Source organism: Montipora capricornis, chromosome 8 (genome assembly GCF_036669925.1).
Source record: "Montipora capricornis isolate CH-2021 chromosome 8, ASM3666992v2, whole genome shotgun sequence".
In the NCBI taxonomy this organism is placed as follows: Eukaryota; Metazoa; Cnidaria; class Anthozoa; order Scleractinia; family Acroporidae; genus Montipora; species Montipora capricornis.
This window is the reverse complement of record NC_090890.1, coordinates 7878969-7891468: the sequence shown is the minus strand read 5'-3', so window position 1 is coordinate 7891468 and position 12500 is coordinate 7878969. Positions and strand designations below refer to the sequence as shown.

General features: G+C 41.5%; 1 protein-coding gene across 1 annotated transcript in view; it reads left to right on the top strand.

Annotated features, from left to right (window-relative positions):
- LOC138059175 (ADP-ribosylhydrolase ARH1-like) overlaps window positions 1-12489 on the top strand; it is a 14299-nt gene extending 1810 nt beyond the window's left edge. Inside the window, exons 2-3 of the mRNA XM_068904709.1 lie at window positions 9398-9626; window positions 11220-12489. Coding sequence (XP_068760810.1) covers window positions 9398-9626; window positions 11220-11779 — 789 coding nt within the window. The 3' untranslated portion in view covers window positions 11780-12489. The remainder of the gene's footprint in view (window positions 1-9397; window positions 9627-11219) is intronic.
- The last annotated feature ends 11 nt before the right edge of the window (window positions 12490-12500 follow it).

Below are 12500 nucleotides of genomic sequence, written 5' to 3'. Positions count from 1 at the left end.
GATAAAAACTTTCGTGGCTCTTTAGTTTTAGATTTTAGAAAATGATGACGTCACGTGAAAACGATCCATAAGACGCACCCCAATTTTAGCAAAGACAGATTTTTCTTGAACAAGACGCTTCCTTAAGCGTTTACTCGAAATACCATATGGCGCAGACGTAGGGTGATACATTTTGGAAGAGGTAGTTTTTTCATTTGGCAAGTACGGAACAAAACAAGTAAATGTTTCTGCAGCCAGTTGCTCATTTACAAACGAGGATAATGTACCGGTGAACATCGTGCAACAATGGACCTCTTTAGCTTGTACGTTTTGTTTTCCCATTTCAGACCACGTGATGTTCCCAAGGGAATGTTCCTTTCGTTTTTTCATAAGTTATGCATATATATGCATGTGTATAAGACGACATTTGAAAGAAACTGTTCCCTAGGGTAACATCACGTGGTCTGAAATGGGAAAACAAAACGTACAAGCTAAAAGGTCCATTGTACCGGTGAACAATTGCAAATAAATTCATCAGGGGGAAAGGACCCCCCCTTTTAGACCGGGTCCATGGACCTGACCCCTATTTTTTCTTAGTTAATTTTTTTGGTTTGCGTTTTTGCTGTAAAGTGTCCGAAAGCATGTTAATGAGCTTTTTAACCTTAGTAAAGACGATTTCAGCTAATTTGCTTCACTTTTCTTCCACACTAATAAAAAATTACTTGAACTTTAAATAAAATGTTATGCGCTCCAGGGAAGAATGGAAGTAGGCGGTGTACAGACCGTCACTCTCAGAATTTACCATTAGTAATCTTGTTTCGGAATAATTTTGGAAAAATTAATGAGTGATCTACGGTGACCAAATCATATTTCTTTGGAGCTAAATTTTCAAAACGGTGGTAAATGAGGCAGATTCCAAAAGTGCATATAAGAGCGTCTGATAGTTTTAAGATTCCTTGGCTTTATAGCACAGAAGTACTCTTTAAAGGAAAGGATGCCTTTGCAAGTCTTCCAACCGGGTACGGCTCTGATCTTCAGAGCAACCCCGATCGTTGCCAATGAGCTGTTTATATTTTCCTCGATATGTACACATCTCAAGTCTTCCAGGGCAACACGCTTTATAGATTGTTCTTGAGAATAGCTAGGCTGGTCCGAGCAAGGCATTGAGATTATATTGACTGGTAAGGGGATAGCCTGGGACGTTTTCAACGGAGCAATCTTTTGAATCGTGCAATATTTACCTCGTGAAGATTCGTCAGGAGCGCTTTCAATTCCTACAAATGTATGTAGAATCGATTTCCACTTTACACTCCATAGATAACAATTCCCCTCGTACTTTAAAAGAAAAATCTCTTTGACCATCAAAACAAATTTTATTCGTATTTTTTACCATGCACAAAGTACACACGAACTCATCGTAAAATCCCTTACGGTGTTGATGGGGAGAGACAAAATGAAAGCCAATTAAAACTCGTTGTTTCAATGATGTAATGATAGATGGGTAATACCCAATCAACATTTTCCATACATTCCAGGAAAAATCACGCGGTATTGAACATGATTAACAACGGTAAATCACAGACCCTTCTTGTAAAGATTGCGTATCGATGGCCAACGAATCACACAGATTAAACTAAACACAACAGTAAACTTTACTTCACTCGCATGGCACATAAGAGAGCATGGTTTCACATTTCCCATGGGTCTAAGTAAGCCCGCGATTTTGTAAACTTCCGGTATGAAAACTAGAGTTATTTCCGGTTAAAAGGTTATCAATACATTACATCCCTTCCTTTCTTTGGAAACAGAATATAGTGAAAGGAAAATGTCAACAAAACACATAGTACGAAAAACCGCTCCACATGGACTGCGCAACTAGAAGGATACTGTCCAGTTCTACTAATCCTTAAACTTAAACGAAGTCTACCAAAGTTCAACACAGGTTCAATGCGTCAACAGAGTCTACTTGATAGAGTACATAATCCTTGTATTTCTCCGGCATTCTGATTGTCCGGCTGGGTCGTGATGTTACTGTACTTTCTTCCAAGGTACTTGGGGCAACCGCTGGGCTTACAGCCTCTCCAACTGCTGAGCTAACAGCCTTTTCACTTACATTTTCTGTTAACTCCTGTGTATCCTCTGGTGGGTTGTAATGTTTAACAAAAGAACTGTTCCGCCTGTATTCCACGCCCTTTTTCGACCGAACAGTCACCTCACGGCCTTCCTTAGTTTGCACTGTGTATGGTTCACTCTCAAAATTTGCTTCAAGCTTACCAGACGTTTTCGTGTTCTTTAGTAAAACTTGGTCTCCAGGCATCACAGGATTTTCTACAGCACCTCGTCTGTTATCAGCATATGCCTTGTGGATCAACTTGTGATTCCAGTGATTGTCTCTTACACCCTCATTCAACAGGTTATTAGCTCTCTTCAGCTCTGGAAATTTAGTTTTCAATTCTCTACCGAACATGAGGAAAGCAGGAGTAACTCCTGTGCTTACTTGTGGTGTGCTCCTGTACGCGAGCAGAAACTTATTAAGTTCTCCCCGCCACTCTTTTCCTTCAACGTGAGCCACTTTCAAAGCCTTTAGAAGCGTTCTATTCTGTCTCTCGACGTGCCCATTGGCCTGCGGCCACAGCGGAGGAGATGTCCGGTGTTCTATTCCGTGGTCTGAGAGGAACGTCTTAAACTCCTCGCAGCAAAACTGAGGACCATTGTCGGACTTGAGAGTAAAAGGATATCCATATCTTGAAAATATCTGTGCCAGTACATCTACCACTTTCTTGGACGTGGTCGACCTCATGATTTCCACCTCATAGAATCTGCTGAAATAGTCCACGACTACCAACAAACTTTCTCCCGTCGGAAGAGGACCCATCAAGTCTATGGCTATATCCTGCCAAGGACCGGTAGGTGGTTCCACTCTTTTCATTGGCTCTGGAGGCTGTAACTCCCCTACAACCTGACATCCATGACAAGACTTGCAGACTCGTTCGGCGTCTAAGTCCATTTTTGGCCACCAGACCTTTGTTCTGAGGCGTGCCTTCATCTTTACGATGCCCTGGTGACCCTCATGAGCAAGACGTAGGACCTCTCCCCTTAGAGCCTCCGGTATGACAATTCGAGTGCCACGTAAGACAAGTTTTCCTAACACGCATAGCTCGTTCCTGACACACAAATACGCAGACATCCTACATTGAGACCAGTCCCCACTTAAAATGTACTGTCTCAGGCTAACCATCTCTGGATCGCTCTCAGACACTTCTTCCACTTGTTTAGCCGAGAGTGCCACTGGTAGGCTTCCTTGAGCGACTGCCATAACAAAGTCAATCTCCTCTCCGCTTGTGTCTTTGGGGTTGACTTGATTAAGCCTCGAAAGTGCGTCGGCAATGTTTGCTTTTCCGGGACGGTAAACGACCTTGTAATCGTAACCCTGTAACCTTAGAACCCATCGTTCTATACGCGCCGATGGTTTAGAGAGCCTGCCAAAAATGCACTCAAGCGGTTTGTGGTCGGTTTCTAGTTCAAACTGGCGTCCGTATACATAAATGTTAAACCTTTCACAGGCCCATACCAGGGCTAATGCCTCTTTTTCCGTCTGGCTGTACCTTCGCTCTACTTCAGTGAGGTTCCTGGATGCATACGAGATTGCTCGCCACTCCCCATCTTGAAGTTGAGTCAACACCGCACCCAAACCGTGTGGACCTGCATCGGCAATGATTCGTGTATTGCAGTCCCCTCTGAAGTATGCAAGTGTGCTGGCCCCTGCAGCAAGCTCTTTTAGCTTCTGAAACGACCTTTCCTGTGCTTCACCCCAAACGAAAGGCTCATTCTTCCTCAGGAGACTCCTAAGCGGCTCTGCTTCTTGCGCGAAGTTGGGGAGAAATTTTGCAGAATACTGCACCAGCTGAACGAATGATCTGACCTCTGCAGCATCTTTCGGAGGACTTGCATTCATAATGGCAGCTACTTTCTCTTCACTGGGCGTAACACCTTGGCTGCTCAGATCATGACCGTAAAAGGTTAGCTTGGGAAGGCGAAACTGACATTTCGTTCCATTCAGAGTTAATCCTTTTTCTCCCAACTGCTTTAAAACAGTATGCAAATTCCTGTCGTGCTCTTCAATACCACAACCATGTACAATGAGATCATCTGCCAAGTTAGCCACACCCTTACACCCCTGCAAAACATCAGCAACTATTTTCTGGTACTTTTCGGGCGCTGATGTTATTCCAAACATCAAACGTTTGTATCGGTACAAGCCACGGTGTGTAACAAATGTTGTAATATCGCGCGATTTTTCATCCAGTTCCACTTGATGAAAACCCCATTTCAGATCAAGTTTTGAGAACACAGTTGAACCGTTAAGATCATATAACACTTCCTCAAGCGTGGGGATGGGGTGTCTCTCCCTCTCTATTGCCATATTCGCCCTGCGCATGTCCACACAAATCCGGATATCACCGTCTGCCTTTGGGACCACAACCAATGGCGACACCCATTCAGTAGGTTTGTGTGACACCTCTTCGATGATGTCCTTGGCTAACAACTCGTCCAACTTCTCGTCAACCTTGCTTCTCAGTCCAAATGGTAGCCTCCGTACCGGTTGTGCGACAGGTGTGACATCATCTCTGACATGAAGCTTCAGCTGGAAATCCCTCAGCTTCCCAACTCCTGTGAAAACTTCTGCGTACTTCTCACGAATATCAGCACCATTGCCCTCTGTCATTAACGAACATATTTCTTCTTTCATGGGACCAACCCTCAACACTTCCAATTTCTCCGCTGTGTTCTTTCCCAGTAGAGATCGGCCTGGACCCTTAACAACTGTGAATTCATCAACACACGACTTGTCATTGGCCCCGCACACAATTTCAGACACAAATGTTCCAATCACTTCAATAGGCTCCTTTTGACCATAGGCAAACAACTTTTTGCTTGATTTCTTGGAATCACACTGTACATTCTCTTTCTTCATCGCTTCCCAGGTCGTCTGGTCAATCACATTGCACGAAGCGCCAGAATCAATAAGTACTGCACGTAACACAACTCCTCCAACCTTCAAATCAACTTCGCTACCACCTACAAACTCACCAGCTCCCACTGCAAACGCATAGTAATTTTGGGCACCAGTAGCTGAATTTTCTAACACTTGATATGCTCTGCCCCTGGAGGCTTTCCTTTTTTCAGAATCTTGAGAAGGAGCTTTGCGTTCCTTCGTTTTGCAACAAATAGCAAAATGCCCAACCTCCCCACACGAATTACACTTTTGGTTGCGAGCTGGACAATTCCGATCACGTGCGATGTGGTCACTGTAATTACAACGGAAACATCTCATCACCTTTGCACCATGACAACCACCAGAATGTTTACCAGACTTATTTCCTCTACCTCTGCCTTGAGCGGTCTCTTTACCTTTCCCCGTATTTTGAGGTCTGCCGAACGAGACAGCATTCACCTGGCCTGACAAGCTTAACTGATCCATGGCCTTGACCTGCATATTTACTGCCTCATGTACACGAGCTAGGTCTTGCAAATCCTTCAGGGTTGCGTTTGATTTTTCCAGGAACTTACGGCGGAGTCTGGAGTCCCTGCACCTCTCAATAAGCTGATCCCTTATCGCTTCATCAACTTTTTCAAACTCGCAGGTGATCGCTTTCTGTCGCAGCCGACAAACGAACTGATCAACCGACTCACCCGAAGTTTGCTCCATTTGCCTAAACTGATGCCTTTCGAACAGAACATTCAACTGGGGCGAAAAAAAACCATCCAGCAACACCATACTCTCATCGAAAGATACGATATCCGTTCCGGGCACTAACGTGTAGTAGAGTTCCTGCAAGTTCAATCCTCCGGTATGTAACAGCAACGCGGTTTTCTGTTCATCCTTCGTTATCCCTTTAGCCACCAAATACAAATTAAATGAGCGCTTCCACAACTTCCAACGAACGGCGAGAGTGTTCGGGTCTTCCTTCGGGTTGAAGGGAGGAAGACTGGCCACATCAAGAAGAGGAACAAACGCGGTAACTGGCTGTGTTTGTGTTGTCGAAGGTGTACTCGAAGTCGAAGGTGCACTCTTTGTCATTATCCTCCTGACAAAATACTCAGATCCTCTACGCAAATGACGCCCAAAATATCCCCGACCTCACAAAACGAATCCCATCCTCGTCGCCAATGTAAAGATTGCGTATCGATGGCCAACGAATCACACAGATTAAACTAAACACAACAGTAAACTTTACTTCACTCGCATGGCACATAAGAGAGCATGGTTTCACATTTCCCATGGGTCTAAGTAAGCCCGCGATTTTGTAAACTTCCGGTATGAAAACTAGAGTTATTTCCGGTTAAAAGGTTATCAATACATTACACTTCTCTCAGATTTTTTTTTCGGAGAGGAGGCAGCGGTGCACAGGCTAGAATGGAAGGGGCCTTTTGGATTCTACTTAACACATGAATGGGATCAAAGACACCAACCCACATCATTACAATAAAGTTTGATTTCAATCAATCTGATCAAGACAGTAGAATGAAATGAAATTATCCTTGTAAAATAGCTTACTACATCATACATTTCTTCAATTTATTATACTGGTAATATTATAATTAACAAATTAATCTTTTTTAAATATAAATTTATCTATCTTAATTTCATGGACATTAGCTTTTTTCCAGAACAGGACAGAACTTTTTTATATATTATTCTAAGAAGGGCTTACACTTACTAGGGTTGTACCTGCCTCGAAAGTTTCGATCCGCTTCGCAAAATAGTAATTTTGGTCAGATTACTATTTTGCGAAATGGATCAAACATTTCCGGGTAGGTACAACCCTAACTATTAATACTGGTATCCAGCTGCAAAGGTTCCAGATTAACATACCGCTGCTGGAAGTTCTGTACTGGCGATTTCGTCATGCGGTCAACAGGCAAGATTAGAGTAAATATGTCATTCATAACATTCCAGAAGGCTGAATCCAGCATTTTCACATTTTAGCTGCACCGCATTGCGTCATTTGCCCTCTCGTGGAAGTTGGGCTTTGAATCAGCAAACGAAATAAAATGAGTCACACTGAAGTCCCAACATAGAACCCATCATTTGGTTGCTCCACTGCAGGTTATAAATTCCGATTTTCATCGAATTCTGTAGGACGAGAGGCTGTTTCAAGTCTCTCGCTATCGGAAATCTTCTCCTTCGGCTGTGTTTAATTTATTTGTTATTGTTGCAGTTGTTTCGTCACAGAGGGAGGTCAAATGTATTGCTCAAAGGGGTGTAGTACATTGCCTTTTAACCAATGAAATCACCGCCTCGTAATTCTATTGTCCATTTGCTGCACAGAAAACTAAATTCTGCCCAGATTATAACTCGGATACCTTTCAGGTATTCCGAGTAAAAAACCGTGCGCCTTATAACCGAATAACTACGGTAGGCTGATTTAGCAACAGAACGGGAACGTCAGTGGCGACGGCGCGCGCAGAAAAAACACCAATGAGAATTCAGAATAGAGTAGACTCCACTCTTTTCTTCTCTATTCCAAATTCTCATTGGTAGTTTTGCTGCCCACGACATCGCCACTGACGCTCCCGTTCTGTTGCTAAATCAGCCTAGTGTTGAAAAAGCCCAAACCCCTTAGAAATGCTAAGCGTAGGCCTAATTAGGCCTCAAACAATATTTAGGCTTAACTGTTAGCATTTTTAATGGTTAGGGTTAGGGGTAGGGAGTGGACGCAGATCCTTAAAGTAATCACCAGGGTTCTATCTAGGGTATTTGAGGGTAGAAGCTTCCCCCCCAAAATGCCCAGCTTCCCCCCCAAAAATATTGTTATCATTACAGTATATAAGTAACTATACCGGAAAAATCATCCAGACATAACGAGATCAGTGCACATGAACTTGGCAAAGGTAGCTGCGATTGTAAATGTATTACCGGTGACAACAGCCACTGTTGAGCGTTCCTTCAGCGCCATGAAGCTAATTAAAACAAGGCTCCGCAGTAGGGTCGGTGCGGATGCACTTAAACACACCATGCGCAATTGCATCCAAGGTCCTGACCAGTTGTCAGATTATGTCCTGAAGTCAGTGGTTGATCATTACAAAAGTGTAAAGAAGCGCAAACTGGCTTTGTAATTCAATTCAATTTCAATTCAACTTTTTAAAGAAGGAAAGTACATTTAGATCCTGAATTGATCAGGGAGATCTTCCAAAGATCAATTGCCATGATTTGTTTACCAGTATTTTTCACACTTGATTAGACGCATTGTCAGTTAACAGTAGCATCTACCGTGGTCAGTTTTTATTTACAGGTTTACACTTATCTAGAATTAATTATTTTTGCAGTAGTTACGAGCATTGGTAAGAAATGGGAAAGTGCCGTTGTTGAGTTTATTTATTTTATTCACGTACTAACAAGTCAACAAGTATGTAAAAATATTTGTGGAATTAGACGTGTCGGGTAACTCTTCTGTTCACGTTCGAAAAATCGGAGCTCAGTTTAACATTGTCAGAACGTGGTCACGACTAAAAAATAAAATAAAATGCTACTGTAACATTTCTCAAAATTGTGTCTCAAAATGCACCTGATTGCATCTCAGCGCATATTCATTTAAAAAAATTTCCTGGGGAGCATGCCCCTGGACCCCACTAGGAAGCTCGTGGCCCTCGGCCACTCGGGACTTCTCCCCCAAACGATAAATCCTAGATAGAACCCTGATCACTATTAGTCAAAGAGCTGAGAGCAGAAGTAGGATTTAGTTTTCCCAATTGTAGAGAGGTACAGAAAAAGGCCTGACGGTGAGTGAGTCCTTCTGAATAAGCTCCAGTCGTTTTACATGCAGTCATGAACTGGGAACACCCCCAAGTTGAAATCAACTGCATGCCTTTTTTTTTTCATGGTCATACCCACAGACAATACAAACATCATAGAATCACGTGTACCAGTACAGCCATGTTGTTTGAAGAAGGTTTGAGTAAATACCTTGGCCATATGTGATCTAAAGCCTTAGGTTGTGGTTGTAGAGCTCTTTTTGCCAGTTATCCTTTCGAGGCAAAGGGAGAAGTAACATCACACCTCCTCCTGACCTACCATCTCCACAGTTACTTTGGATGATTAGGGCAAAGACCTCATTGTAAATCTGGCAGGAAAGACCATTTGGAATCAGATAATGTGGCATGTCTTGGCCACAGCCACAAGATGATGAATAGTTTGGCAATATTTAGCCTGGACTTTACAGTCTCCTTTACTTTATAATCTTTGCATTTGATAATGTATTGGTGGACAAGAGCTCATGCAACTGCTGTAAATAATTCCTCCCTCTACATACTAAATATCTTATCTGTTTAAAATCATATACAGTAAAAACGTTTTTTTATTAATTTGATAGTTATCATTAACTTGATCTTTCTTTGGATTATTGTTGTTTCATAGCAAGATATGGCTGGACGGGCACCAGGAAATACTACTATGACCAATTGTGCAAAGCTACGACCTGGCCGTCCTGGAGGATTTGTGGTGCCATTTAATTCCCATGGGGGTGGTTGTGGAGCTGCTATGCGCTCAATGTGCATTGGCTTGTTGTATAATTCCCCAGAAAAAGTTGATGATCTGATTGCTGTCAGCATTGAGAGTGGACGAATGACTCACAACCACCCTACAGGTAGTTAGTTGCAAATTGGGATCTATACTTTACTGAGTTTGGAGGCCATACTACATGTGTAAGATATTGCCAGTGTTTTATCTTGTTCATTCACACCCTATCCATTAACTGAACCAGAAAAAAAAAGTTAAGACTCATTAACTTGGCTTTTAGCCAGCCTCCAGTGTCACCATTGTACCTTTGGAGAACTACTAACAGTGAACTGAATAATAATGGATGAATAAATGAGGTTAGAAAGGTACTTATGTATGTATAGAATTTTAATATAACTTTTAAACTTAGCAGTCAATATTCTAGTGCTCTTACTATCTTATGGTAAGATGCTGCCAGGGTTTTCAAAATTGATGCCACCTATGGTAATATCATTAGCCTTTATATATATGCTGTAACCTATCGAAACTTAATTATGATCTGCCTCTCATTCAACCTGGAAACTCTATCATATTTTCACCCAGTGCTTGTAAACTACCATGCCTCAAAGTGACCTTGTTGTCAAAGATACTCCATGAATTTGACGTGAAATATGTTCAGTGATCTTGGGTTCCTAAAGAAGAATATTATTTTTTAAACCTTACACCTTAGACTTGGTGGCTCAAGTTTTGATATCAATAAGCGAGTTCAGAGTGTCAAAAAATGTGCATGCAACAAAAGATTTCTAATGCAAATTCTTGCAGCTATTTACCACAACAAAGACAATAATTATTTATGCTTGTTTTTATCCCAATTCGCACATTTATTTCTTGAAACTCCGAACTGGCTTATCCTGACTAAATGCCTGAGGTTTTACAAAGCCCTTAATTTTTAAGTCGCAAAGAAAAAAAAAAACACAGCAACATCCAATTGATTCAAATAAGGAATAAAATGATGAAATTGGATATGAAACTGGATAAATCCAGTTCTTTTACTAATCGGAAAATGTTTGGAGTTCAACCCTTAAGATTAGGTACCTTTGAACATCTCTCAAGTGAGGTTCTATCCAGGTTATTAACGGCCGTTAACATTTGTCATCCACATCACAAACATATAGCAAACATGGCTGTTGTTTCTTTTTATTGGGACACCAACATGGCCGTCATGTCTTTATGGGAAAATCAAGAATAACTGATACAAAACATTAAGAACTGAGAATTCTCAAACTGGTCTCTGACAATGCTACTGACCCCTTTTTTTCCAAATATTTATTTATCTAGTCTGCTTTTAACTAAGGTGATTAATTAAAATTCAGTGGTTAATTTTGATCAGTGAACATTTTCCTCCAGCTTTTCACTGAATGGCTCTGTCAATTTGAAGACCAAACCAGTTTTTGCAGCCATATCCAGAGTCAGGGAGCATACAAATTATCACCGCAATCTCTTACTTTTCATATGGGTTTGAAAATAAGAAAAGTAGGAAGTTGGTTGGGAAAACAGTGACTTTGTAGTTTTTGCTCTTAAAGGATCATTGGTGGATAATACGAAACACTGTATTCGAAAATGTCCAGACCCCTAGCCCTTAATGACTGCCCTAAAAATTATTTTAGCTGCACTCTAATTTGACACATTAGTTGCAAGCTACAAGTAATGACCATTGCTTCTGTCATTTAAATTGTTCCAGGTTACCTAGGGTCATTGGCATCTGCACTGTTAACTTCATTCGCTGTCCAAGGCAAACCTGTCAGGGAGTGGGGTGCAGCTCTCGTGGCAACCCTTCCAAGAGCTTTAAGTTACATCAAAGAGACTGGCCGTGATGTAAAGGAGAATGAGGAGAACTGGTCTTATTTCACTAACTCCTGGACTGGATATCTCAGAACAAGGGGAATTCTTCACGGCAACAGTGATCCTTTGTTTCCAGATGAATACTCAATAAATGACCGCGATGCATTTTACAAATCACTAAGCTATCGTCGCGGATGGGCTGGAGCTAGTGGACATGATGCACCAATGATTGCTTATGATGCTCTACTTGGGGCTGGTGCATCCTGGGAAGAGCTTTGTAGCCGAGCCATGTTTCATGGTGGTGACAGTGATAGCACAGGTGTGATTGCAGGGGCCTGGTGGGGAGTCTTGTATGGCATGGAAGGAGTCCCTAAGAAGAATTATGAGAAATTGGAATACAAAAAGAGGATTGAAAAAGCAGCTGCTGATCTCTTTGCCAAAGCTAAAAAGCTATCCTGAACTAATTGCCACACCATTTGAGAATTTATGCACAACATCAAGCAAATTGCTATTGAGAGCATATTTTTGAAGGTGATAAAGACAAGGACAAGAAACTGTTATAGTCATGGTTGTAATTCTTAGTGAATGCATATGTCATGAGGATGATGACGACGATGATGACTGAAAGGGTGAACATGGCTTTGATGTGCTGTTGATGATGATGATGATGATTACAATAATTGTACATGTTTGATGATGATGATCGTGTTGATGGTGTTTCGCCCAGTTGGTTTTCATGCATTGCTAACTCAAGACAAACTCTTTCTAGAAAGAGAGACCTTGTTTGGCCTTGTAAATAAAGATCCAAAATCCTGTTTAAAAAGGGTTTTACCCTTCTCAATCCTGAAAGTGACACTTAAAGATTTTACTCTTCCTAACGCCAGACGATTTTACTCGTCAATGGGGGTAGCTGCAGGCAGGAAAAGGTTAACCTTCAATCATTTCGTACTCCTAGGAAAATATTTCTTATAGTCTAATGCTCTCAAATATAAACTCATCGTCTGTAGTAAATATTATTTATTTTACTAGCTACATCCTTGTGATACCTATGGTTTTTTAAAAGGATAAGAAAGATAGATGTAGATTTAGATGTACTGACCTGTAGGAAAATTAGAATAGAAAACTACATATTTTCCATGTCCAATCGTAAAGAGTAATTTTAAAAAATATGGTCATTTTT